This window comes from Cottoperca gobio, chromosome 17 (assembly GCF_900634415.1).
Source record: "Cottoperca gobio chromosome 17, fCotGob3.1, whole genome shotgun sequence".
Taxonomy (NCBI): Eukaryota; Metazoa; Chordata; class Actinopteri; order Perciformes; family Bovichtidae; genus Cottoperca; species Cottoperca gobio.
The window spans coordinates 20,345,405-20,358,156 of NC_041371.1; the positions used below are offsets into that span (position 1 = coordinate 20,345,405).

Sequence of the window (12,752 nt, forward strand, 5' to 3'; positions counted from 1 at the left end):
ACATGTGCTGCATACAGTATCAGTAGAAATACACCGCATCTCAAAGTGAGTGCCTTTGTGAAAATGCTCAAGGTGACACGGCAACTGCACTCTTTACTGGAGCTTCTCTCATGCATGTGAAGCTCAGATGGCTCCAATAAAAGCACGGTACATTTGTTACACATCGGAGACGTAGCATTTCGGTTGGCCTCACTTAAACTAATAGGCGAGAAGTGAAGTGATTCATTAGCCCTTTTTATAAAATCTTACGTGAGCCTTAATGTGCTGAGCGATATTACAGCAGCACTGGTCATTACATTCCTGGAGACCGAAAGGTCACAACACAAAACTGATTCAACCCAGACTGATGAAGCGATCCTCTTCAAAGGGACTGGCTCTAAAAGTTATAGAATAAGTCAGATTTGGCAGAATTACCTCACCAGTGGGTAAAGATTTTTTAAAACTCATTTAAAAGTTATTTACACCACTTGATTTTGTTAGCACAGTTTCTGCATTCACAAAGCCATTTTCTTTACCAGCCCTCGGTGTAGAACGATTGCAAGCTTGCACATTAATGCAGAGATCATGACCGCTTTCAGTTGCAATAGCAGCTTCCTGTTGCATGAGGGATTTTAATGAAGGTTTTTCTGGGGCATTTTCGCTGCTATTTCTATCCTGTAATAATAATAATACATGCAGTGTCGATTCAGAGTAGGCCGTGGTACTGTACTGTATGCAGGAGTGAAGATTCTGCTGCGTGGATTCAAACATGTAACAGATCTTTACGAGTCAATACAAGTGAAGAGCTGCAGGGAATAAGTGATTTTAGAGTAGGATGAGGAGTGTCGTAATTGAGGGAGGTGGAAAACATGTATACAATAAAAACAACACATACTTATCATGCAATCTATTGCCATAATCCTGCAAAACAAATGTATTTTTTGGGCTCCAAATTATTATTATTTATGTCAAGACTGAGTTCATAAAGGCAGTGTGTCAGCCTGATTTGCTACAATCTTCACTGATAGTTAATACAGAAAGTGTACTTCAAACAGCATTGTAAGTAGAGCAGCAGCGCTGCACGTATGCCAGGTGTTCCCAGCAGTCTGTCTCTCTGATAGGACGAGCAGATGTTCTGCAGCCAGTTGGAGCCTCCCATGAAGATGCTCTGCCTGTCTTCATTCAAACCAAACGGGCACCATTGGTTTCAATGTTGTACTCTGGCAATAGTAAGAGATGCATCTGTCTGTTTGACTTTGTTTGCTGTGCATGCTCTGTAGATACTCTCTTTGTGTTCACTACATACATGATTACATCCAGATGCTTGTGCGGCATAAAACAAAAAACATCCTCAACTGTAACCTTCCTAAAGCAGAGACTACAGGTGATTTGAATCCGCTGTTCTTCTTATTTGCTACTCTTCATCTGATCTGCATCATACAATAACACTGCAAAACAACCACTCTAAAATCAATGACACTGCAGCACTCTTCGTCCCTGCACCCTCCACCCCACCCCCGCTCCACAACAACACCCTCCTTGCCTCGCCTCTATACTGCCTCTTCTTATTCCCCTTTTATTTTTCTCCTCCCTCCATCGCTCTTGTTCTTCTTTCTCTGGTGATTTGTGTCACAAGAAATTACATCACTTTCTGTGCACAATAGGTGCGCAACGGCCAATGAAACGCCTCACACTCTGCTCTGTTGTGTACGAGAGTTTGTGTACGCCAAGTGATTAGTATCTGCTGAAGCCTGTGTGTGTGTGCATACATATTTGTGAGTGCATGAGAGTGGCCGATGGCTGTGCATTTAAAAACATATCTATCTCCAAGCAGAGTTTAGCTGCTGAGCTTTGATCACAATATGCCTCCTCACAGCACATGAGGTCTGCATGCTAACATTTCCACTACTCTGCTTTCTATCAGCTTTTTATATCCTTCCAACTTTGACACACACATACACACATGCACACGCGCACACACTCAGTAAATCTTGAATAAGCATTAAATTCTTATACAGCCTATGATTTAAATATAAACTTTCTAAATTATAGCGGGCATGGCTGACCTTTCGTGATAAGAGATCTGCTTTTTCCTTGAAGGGACAGCTGAAATCTATTAAAAGCTCCACATTACACTGATCAAAGGAAAAAGTTCTTTCATTTCTAATTCTATATCGAGTTCTAGCGACAGCATTTGGGAAGATTTGAAAATTTGAGGTTTTGCAGGTTCAAATTTATATCTCAAAACTCAACTCAAAGAAAACAGAGCAGGTTCCAAACATTTACACAAGATGGATATGCATTTCCTTTGAATTATACACAAACAATATGTGCATTAATATATGACTGAACATTTCAGAGAAATCTAAAACATTTAATTAAATGTTACGAAGCAGGTGTCTTGCTGAAGAGATTGCACTTTGATGTAAAACAGAGTAATACAGAGGACAGAAAAGAGATGGATCTTCCAATACTTGGAAGGCTGGTGTTGTAGGGACTCATAGGATTGTCAAGGCGTCTGACAAGCTACTGCTGAGTAAATCAGTGTTTAAGATGATTCTTATTTGCCATCATTGTATGTAGACATGTAGCATCTGTTGATGAATGAGAAGTCAATGTGGGCTTTCCTCCTACAATAACTAAAAACCTTCAAAACGTTTTTTTCTCCACGTGCAGCTGATGCTTCATTGACCATCTGAGCCAATTGGAAGAAGAAATATACAGAATGACTTTTGAACATAATGAGTCTAAACTGATCTTCACAGTCACACAGCAATGCTTTTTTCCTCCGATTCATCTTTTCTATTTATCTATTAAAGTGAATATTTGTGGGTTTTGGACAGTTTAAAGACATCGCCTTGAAATTGGAGAAACTTGGAAGGACATTTTTCACTATTTACAGACATTTTATAGACCAATTAAATCGGGAAAATAATTGGCGGATTAATCGATAATAAAACAGTTACTGTTGTTCATTGAATATCTTTGACTTTTAGTTGGACAAAGCAAGACATCTAAAGCCCTCACTTCGGACTCACACGCCTTGTGATGGCTATTTCTACCAACAAAATGATCAGCAGATTCATTGAAAAGGAAAATAACCAACAGTTGTAGCACTAAAGAGAAAGTTTATACTGAAGATTGATGAAATATAATTATTCCCTAACTGTAAGTATCTATAGTAATCAACCATCTACACCTGCATGGCCCTTTAGAAGGAAAGCATTATACACCTGCAACTAACGATTACTTTCATTATCTGCAGATTACTTTCTCAAATCAATTGCTTTGTCTATAAAATATCAGTAAATATTGAAAAATATACACATTTCTCAAATTCCAATGTGAAGTCTTACAAATGTCTCGTTTTGTCCAAAACCCAAAAGATATTCGCTTTAATGTGATATAAAACAGAATAGTAGGAAATCTCCATATTTGAGGTTAAAAACAGCATTCATCGATTATCTATTATAAAATAATTATTTTTCTGTCTCATTGATTTGTCGACTAATTGTTGCCGCTCTATTAGCTACAGTTCATTTCTACCACAATGAATGTGAGGGGAGCGTTGATGGTGCAGACATGAAGGGAGCTGGAATGATTTCAGGTCAGTGACGGCTGCATACAAAGCTTTAACATTGTGATGGTGGCGATGTAATGAGTCACCGTGTAGCTCTGGGAGAGGAGGCGATCGTTGCTCCTTCTTTGAGTGGAGGAGACAGTCATAACTCATCCAGTTACACTGAATCATCAATAAAAAGAAAAGCTAAGGGCTTTGGTTGCTGTGTCACCGTCATTTGCTCATCATTCCAATTCAGTACCACGCGCGCTGCTGACGCTCTCCGTTACCCTGGCTTGACTTCAGAGTGGCATAATGTCCTCTTTAGGTCCGTGATGAGTGTGCGTACACTCATCCACAAACAGATAAATCAAAATAAAGTGAGACTCGCAGCCACACTCAGCCAATCCCCAACAACCCCGGAGCTGTCAGCAAAGATTCAGGAGCATTGCTGTTGAGTCACATGAAGTGACATTTTTCACAGAAATGAATCACAAGTTGCAAAGGGGCCGCAGTTCTTGCAATGTGTGCCCCCATCCTCCCTTGTGGGTCTGTTTTTTGTTTCTGACAGTGATTGTGGATGAAAGGCGCTGTGTGCCTGGATGCCTGCGGCCCCGAGGCCCTGGTTCACAGAGCAGGCAGCTTCTCTCAAACATCCAGCATGCGCGTTATCGATTTTCCAGATAACCTGGGATCATTTCCACTACTGAGAAAACTGTTACAAAAATCTATAGCCAGGTGTCGCAGCAACACTTTATCTGTGGCATGTAAACTCAAACTAGTAAAAAGTAGTTCAGCTCTCAACTCATTAAAAAGTAGAATCACTGCCTCACAGTCGTGCGCCTCCGCCGAGCAGACACGCCGCAGTTTAAATCCACGTGTGTCCAAATGTCATCACTTTCATTCTATTAGACATTTCTGTTATTCTGTGTTCATTCTTGAGTCATGGACAAAAATGTTTATTGTGAGGTCACAGTGACCTTTGACCCCCAAATTCAATAATCAGTTCATCAGTTTGCCCAAAATCTGTCATCCCAAAAAATCAAAATCAAAATCAACAACAACATCCACCAGATGTACGCACAGACTGTCCTCATCTCAACAGTTTTACAACAACTGTCAGGTGTTGTGAATATTTGAATGAATTAACAGCTTGAAGTGCGAAACCTTTTTTTTTTCTTCATGTTTTCAGCACCATTGTGCTGTTGAGGAAACATTCTGCAGTGTTAATTGTCAATCAGGGAAGCTTTAAATATGCAAGAAAGGAACATGAAAGGGAAATAATGAGTGATGTTGTGAGACATGAGACACAAAATCTTGTGTTTGAAACCTTTTGGGTTTGACAGCTTTTAAACAACAAGATTAAAATAAAAAAAGGCACAAAGAAGTCTTCGTTGACTTAAAAACATTAAAAAGTTAAAGACCAGAATCCAACGTTGTAACCGTAACAAGATTGTTTCGTTTAAAAAACTGTTTTGCACAGATTTACAGTTCATGGTGCCGTTTTAATACCATGGCAATATTTCAATGATTCCACTAAAGTGAAACAGCATTTTTCATGAGGCAACTCGCACTACGAAGAGGGTTCCCATGGAAATATCTTTTTTTCCTTCAAAGCGTACAGAGATTTCTGAGAAGTGTAATGTTTAAAATGATGCAAATGAGTGCTTTCTTTTAGGTGTTGAGCACTAAAAACCAAGTGGAATGAGGGATAAATATATGCCGAGTGAGGGCAAGAGGTTGAGGCTGAGTGATGTTTTATATGCCCACATTAATCCCCCCCCTCTCTCCCGCTCTCTACCCCATCCTCTCTCTCCCTCTCTCCCTCTCTCCCTCTCTCTGCCTCATCCTCTCTCTCCCTCTCTCCCTCTCTCCCGCTCTCTGCCTCATCCTCTCTCTCGCAGCATCTTTGCACTAATCTGAGATAATAGCTCAATCGCAGACTTCTTAATGATCACTTTAGGCAAGCTGGGTTTGAGACAGACTTTGAGGGCAGTAGGGCAGTGGGGCCAGTGACCGAGGAAACAAACACAGTTACACACACACACACACACACACACACACACACACACACACACACACACACACACACACACAGGGGGACGAGACATGGGCCGTACCAGAGCAATGGCCTCAGAGTTTTTAGACACCGAATGCCAACAAATGCATCCAGGGAGAAAAAGTCTAGTCAGTGTCTGGCGATTACTTTGTTACTTATGTGTGTTGTGCATATTGCTTAGAGTGAAAAAAAAAAAAGGGCACAGATGTCTTAAAATCACTCAAAGTACCGAACCAACACTATGTGGGCTGCTGAAAAAGAAACGTATTGTATCAGTATGTGTAGGCTACAGGCTACACGCACCTGTCATTTACTTCACAAAAGTTGACAGCAGGTCTTCACCGTTGCCGGCTCTGAAATGTCAGTTAACCTCTACCACGGAAACTTCACTTTGACTTTCACGACTCCTTGATATCCTCACTATAAACACAGATAACAGTCCAGAGGTCACTTTGACTAAATTCACCTCTTTTTGCCTTAAAAGGTTTGCTTTCTCCAGGCTATTCAAATTGTTACACTACTTGTTGTTACACTAAGGCTCTGTTATGATTCTGTGAACTGCAAGTTAACAGAACCTAAATTGACCCACGGACCCAAATGGAAAACATGCCTCATTGCACGGAGAGATAAAGGAATAATCCTTTCCATGCTGTCTACAGTTGTCAACAGCCGTGGAGATTATGGAGAGAATTTGATAGGAACAAAAACAACCTCCCCGACTCACCCCGCAGGTCAGAATGATTTCTTTGCCCACTTTCTATCACTTCAACTTCACTTGCTTTTATCCCACTCTCTTTGTTTTCCCAGATTGTCAGCAAGGCCTCTTCAACGCTGTCAAACACATAGCTTCACACATCACAGAGAAGCTGAGGCAAAGACTACGGGGGAAATACAAGCACACAAACAAAGACATGTTTTAAACACTGATAAGTCAAAAACACAATCCAATGATGGGTCCGTCTGTTTTCCCTCTATGACACAGAGCAGAACATCCCGGGGTTCCTGTATTATTATTCTGTACTGTATATATTATTAGTAGCGTCTCAGCAGGTCGCCAAACTGCTTCCTCGTTTACAATCAGTGGACACGAGTTCACATTTTATAAAATATTGCTGTCAACTGTGTAAACGCAGTGGAAGTGAGAAGACAGAGGAAGCTGAGAGCTATGACAAAGGAATCCAGCCCGACCCAACATGAACCTGCAGAGTTTCTGTCCAAGCCCGACCCAAGCCCACACCTCGCCAGCAGTTTCGGGCCTGAGCAAACAATTTTTTGACCGCAGTGAAGTTGATTTTGAAAGGCTTAGCACCAACAAATATGGAATATAGCAGAATGTTTTGTTAAGATAAAAACAGATTGTGAATTTTAGAAATTATTACATCTTTTCACAATACATTTTGACTTTAGAATTACGGAGACAAGGACTGTGCGAGCGCTGCGGCGACCTGTGTGTGTGTGTGTGTGTGTGTGTGTGTGTGTGTGTGTGTGTGTGTGTGTGTGTGTGTGTGTGTGTGTGTGTGTGCGTGTGCGTGCTTGAGAGAGCGTGACATAGAGAGGTGAACAATGTTTCTCTAACGTATTAATATTAATGGCTACTGTAATTCGAATGTCAAAGTTATGAATTAAGCTTGGAACAATAAGTCTATTCAGTGTGGTAACAGACACTTGTGACACAATCTCCGACATGCACCTTCTCCTGCCGAATGTCACAAAACACAGAGAAATTTGTGCAAAGCAGATTCAAGCCTGGGTTAATTTTGAGAAATTACAGCCCGGCCCAAACCTGGCTGGCAGAGAATCAAAGGTCTGAGATATATTGTAGGTGGTAGTGGGGCCAAATTGGTTGGAAATAGGTAGGCTATGATGAAACAGATCAACAGAGATGCAGGTAACTCAAGACATAACTAAGTGAGCATGAAGAGGTCTGGAGGAGATTTCTGACAAACCCTTCTTCTCTTTTTGAAAAAGGAGAAGGCGATTGAACAAATCAAATCAAAGCAACACAAAAACCAAATCCCATTATGTGAAGCGGAGTTACTTTCAGTTATCATTGAATTGTTTCTCAAAGTTTTGCCATTGTGTCCAAAGCAATACCTGAAGCCTTTTAAAGAAAATGGCAGGATTTCAAAGTTAGAGCTTGAAAAAGCACTCTATGTGGCTCTAGTGGGCATGGAATAACTCTCTCCCAGGAACACACAAGAAGCTGTAAAGAAAAGCAACAATATGGTGGGAAGCCAAAACTAATCTTAGATAATGTGATCAATTTACAGAGCGTGCAAGAAAGTAGAGAACATCCACAAAAAAGTCCAACTTCTTGAATAAACCAAACAAACCAAACAAAAGACACGACTAGTTTCACACGTGTGGGTTTTACCCTGTCCTCAACCGGTGTCAGATGTAGGCTGAGCGAAAAGCAGCTGAGGTTGAATAACTGTTGAATAAAGCATTAAGCGAGGGTGGAGGGATACTTTTTGCATAACTAAAACTTGGTGTGTTGGCAGCTGCAGCAGAGGAGGCTGCATCCAACGAAAGGCTTTGGAAAAAATAAATGAATAAAGACTACAGGAGGTGAGGAGGAGCGGCAGCGTTATCAAAAGAGAGTTTGCCTCTGAAGGTGCAGATTTATTAGTGAAAAGAACACAAAGGCTCACAGTTTGTTGCTGACTCTGCATCTCAGAGGAAAACAGAAGAATACTTTGAGCTCTACGTGGCGATGTGAAAATGCCTCAGTGCAGGTATCGATGTTAAATTCATGAACGTAGATGAAATGGATCGTTATCAGATTCAAGGATGAGAAGAAAGTCAAGCGGACGAGTTTGAACGTGACACAGATAGAGGGAACCTGGGTCATATTCTGCTATAAAGCAGGGTGAGGATTAAAAGGCGGCTCCATGTCAAGAGTTGAGAATTCAAGGCAGAATCCTTTTGTTGCCTCCACTGCTGTCAACTTCAGAAGTAGAGACAGCTCATCCTCCCCACAAATGTGATGCAACCACTATACAAAATAATACATACAGTTTCTATTAGGGTTTATGTAGATTCAACTTTTCAATTAGTTGTCAGAAAAGCGCATCAGAATGCCTTTCACTTGTGTTTATGTACTGTATGCATTAATGCTCACGTGCGTCTGGTACCTACGTGTGTCCATGCATACTTATGAGTGCAATTATGCATGTATGAATGTATGGGTGCATGCAGCGGGTGACTGGTCAGTGTGGAATAGAGTTTGAATGATGGGGGATGGTGATGGGATGCAGTCTGGGGGTGGACTGGTGGGGGATGGGGTTAACAGGAACAGGGTGGAGGCGGATCATGATGCATAAAGGGTATGAGCAATAACAGGGTTTTAAAAAAGGGACGGTTCACCCCAAAGTCAAAACTACACATTTCCCCTCTTACCTGTAGAGCTATGTATCAATGTAGATAATTGTGTTGTGAGCTGCAGAGTGTTGGAGATATCAGCTGTAGAGATGTCTGTCTTCTCTCTAATATAATGGAACTAGATGCTCTCTGCTTGTGGAGCTCAAAGAGCCGACAAATACATTTAACTCAACAGCAAAGTCTCTTTCCAGAATCATGACATGTTGCTCAAGATAAACCACAGAGCTGGTTGTGAGTAGGTTCATGTAGGAACTATTTTCTTTGTACCAAATCACTGCACAGAAGGAAGCGTGCATCTACTCACGGACGAGAGGCTCTCCTGAGCAAGTTAATGTTACAGCTCAGCTCAGCTTAATGTTTACATCTCGTACTGTCACCAGCCTCTCGTATTTTAGATTTTGGGGTGAGCTGTCCCTTTAAAGATATTTACACCAGTTATGTGAGGTTTAACTACAATCAGCAGTCAGGTTGGAAATAAGGTGACACTGGCATGACAAATAAGGAGCTGCGGCAGAGGCTTCTCCCTGCATATTTCATAACCATGGTCTGTTGGACACATTCAGTCACTGGATTCTTGGGGTTGACATTGTGTTGTAAAATACTATATTGTGAAATACTGGTAGAATAAAAAGTGAGACCATCCATTCAACCATTCAGAAACTTATTTTAAAAATGCAACCACTTCATAGTTAACAAGAAACTAAACGGTGGAATTCCTGCACAGGATTTGCTGTGTGTACAAACTAAATCCTTAGCGCACTCTCCCCCCTGTGCAGCATATGTTGTGCAGGTTTACACTTGACTGCACTACACTGTCTGTCCCTCTGTCTTTTAGCCCCCTCAGATGTAGAAATAGAAAAGGAGTTTACAGAAGCAACCCTTGAGAATGACTTTAATATGAACACATTCATTAAATATTGCCAGAGCTGCACAGTATCTCCAAATCAAACAGGGGAAAAGTTGAACAACGACCATCCTTAACCAGTCATCCGTGCAACATGACGAGGATGCAGAGACAAATCTGACTCAGAGCAGGCCAGCCAGCCTCATCTGCCTGCCCACGCATACATGGCACACAAGAGGAAAGGAAATGGACACAGTGAAGGCCACTCTCTGATATAATGGCAAGTAATGCTGGACTGTCATAATCATCAAATGGTGGGTTGACAGTAGTCTCGGCGTAACAGGCTTTCAGGAGGAATGTTTTCACTCAGCCCAAAATGTGTCTGAAGCTCTGCCGGATGGAAAACACACAGGGGGTAATAAAACCTCACTGGCAATTTCTTATTTCATTCATAAAAGAAATTCCTTAGGAAATAAACCCTGACAGAGTAATGATTTTCTCCAAACACCAGGGGTTTGTGTGTGCGTGTGTGTGAGGCAGTGACACATGAATGTTTCAGGAGCAAAGATGCTCCAAATGACCGGCTTTCTTTGGCATGCCCTGGGACTCGTCCTGCTGGCCTCAGAAACTGGGAACATTGGCAACACCTCCAGACAAACGTGCAAAAGAATCCATGAGGCATTTGTATACAACAGGTCTGTGTGTGTGTGTGTGGGAGAAAGAGACAGAAAGAAACAAAGATAGATAGGGGTATGAGGAGAACTACAGAGCATGTGTGGGGAGGTGCAGGAATTCCTCCCGAGCCACAATTAACCCAGACACAAAAGAGTATTGCTGCACGGCAAACATGCAGAGCTTGGATGCAGCTTTGGCACAACTTCACTGGTTTCAGCACAAGCATTCTTACAAAATATAGGCCACTGGCTCGCAGTCAGAAAGGAAACTGGATTTCTATTATTTCCGCACAGAACAACACATCCAAGATACCTGTCTGAGCGTTGTGCACTAGACCGATGCACCAAGCAATCTGTCTCTCAGCTGGACAGCTCCTTATTTGAAGATGACTGGAAAACTGTTCCACACAATCAACCCTCATTTTAAAAAACATGCTTGTTGAACTTTCTATATATACTGTAGGTGGTGGAAATAGGAGTGAAATCACCTGCGCACAGTCTGGGCCTGAGGCACACGTACACATGCCTGATCTCCACTCAAAACGTTGAATTTGTAAACTCTCAAAGCTTTTATGTCTCCCTAGAAGAAAACGATAGATAAAATGCTAATAGGATAGCAAATCCACCATAAAAAATAATACAAAATGATGAGAGGGCGAAGACCTTTGGGAGATATGGGTGCATTTTCTGGTTCATAACTGTTAACAGTATGAGACAATACAGCTCATTAAGATAGAGGATCCTCAACACACATTCTAGTCATGAACAGACCGTTATGTGGAGCTCTAATGGAGAGCTGATGGGAGAAGTTCCAGGTGTCTTGATGAGATTACTAATATACAATCTTATTAGTTTTTTTAAAATGTTCATGAATACAAAAAACAATGAAGTGTGTAAAAGATCATACGAATACAATAGGATGCCTTGATGTTTTAGTACAATTGTTCTAGGTGGGTGGCATAGGGGAAGGGGGGAGTTGCAGTGACCTAATAATTCAGTTTTGTTATTATTTTGTTCTGCTTTGATATTATTGTAACAGTTTACTCCTTTGTATTGTCATTTGTGCATAACACCCCAATAACTCCCTAACAGCCCTTGTTAACAGAGTCCTAATGTATCCACCTTCTTTATTAACACTTACGACAGTTTTCTTCATCACTGTTGTCTGAGCAGTCGTCATCGTCGTCGCACCTCCAGATGGTCGGTATACACCTTTTGTTGTTGCACTGAAATTGTCCATCCTCACACTCATCCGTGGCTGCAAGAAAGAAAAAGATTTTTAAAAAACAAGGAGGGGATAAATGCGTCCAGATGGATCAGCAACAAGCAGATATAGTAACCGCATGTAGTTCAACTGTCATTTGCAAATGAATGCCTAATTGATATTCAGCATTCATTCAGGTCAATTGGCTGAGGCGCTGGGAGCGTCATGCGCTGGGTTTTCTTTCAGTTATTCATCTACTTCACCGTGATAATTAAAAGCTGTTATGGGAAAAGAAGAAAGCAGCAGCAGAGGAGGCCCCAGTGTCTGCCGGACATAATTATCCACAACATGAGGACAAAGATTCAGTCTGGGCTACTACAGCTACTACCTCAGATGCAGTATGGACGCTCACAGCCGGGAAACACATGACAGAGCCTGAACCCCACAGCAATTCATTCAGCGAGCGAGCTACATCACACATTACAATTAAGCAAGTCGGGTTCTTATGTAGTAATGATGGAGAAAAGTGTGTTTTTGTCGTTTTCGCTCTTAATATCAAACGCACACGCGCGTTGAGTACCGGAGCAGCGCTTCCAATCTCTCACCTCCACAGCCCCATCACTCACACACACACTACGGTTTATGTTTTATTGTATCAACGTCTCACGTGCAGAGGATGGGAAACTGACCTTCCGAGAAATGAAGCCTCAGGACTAACGAATGAAAAAGTATCAATGTCCTTATATCCGTCCACATTTCTGAAGGAGGTGATGGAGCTCATTCACATCCACAAAACAAAGCCCGAAAGCCGCTCTTGTTGTAACACTGCGACGCTGCTGCCTGCCGCTCCGCTGTGAAACACCCCCACCTCCCCACTGGCTGCCACGAGCGTGACGACAGCGCGTGGGGCGGGGACAACAGTATAGTAGAGTAGAATCAAATAGAGTAGAATAGTTGTAGGATTTGTATTAATAGTTAGTAATTGAACATTCATTATTGACATTGGAAATAGTAGTTGAACAAAACAAAGGTCTGTGTAGAAGCTTTCGATG

General features: G+C 41.7%; 1 protein-coding gene across 3 annotated transcripts in view; it reads right to left on the reverse strand.

Moving 5' to 3' along the window:
• Positions 1–12,507, reverse strand: part of LOC115022738 (low-density lipoprotein receptor-related protein 8-like) — an 80,663-nt gene extending 68,156 nt beyond the window's left edge. For all 3 annotated transcript variants that reach the window (XM_029453819.1, XM_029453820.1, XM_029453818.1), the window contains exons 1-2: positions 12,390–12,507; positions 11,638–11,754 (exon numbers count right to left, since the gene is read on the reverse strand). In XM_029453819.1, the coding sequence (XP_029309679.1) occupies positions 11,638–11,754; positions 12,390–12,456 (184 nt within the window). In that variant the 5' untranslated portion in view covers positions 12,457–12,507. The remainder of the gene's footprint in view (positions 1–11,637; positions 11,755–12,389) is intronic.
• Between the last annotated feature and the right edge of the window lie 245 nt (positions 12,508–12,752).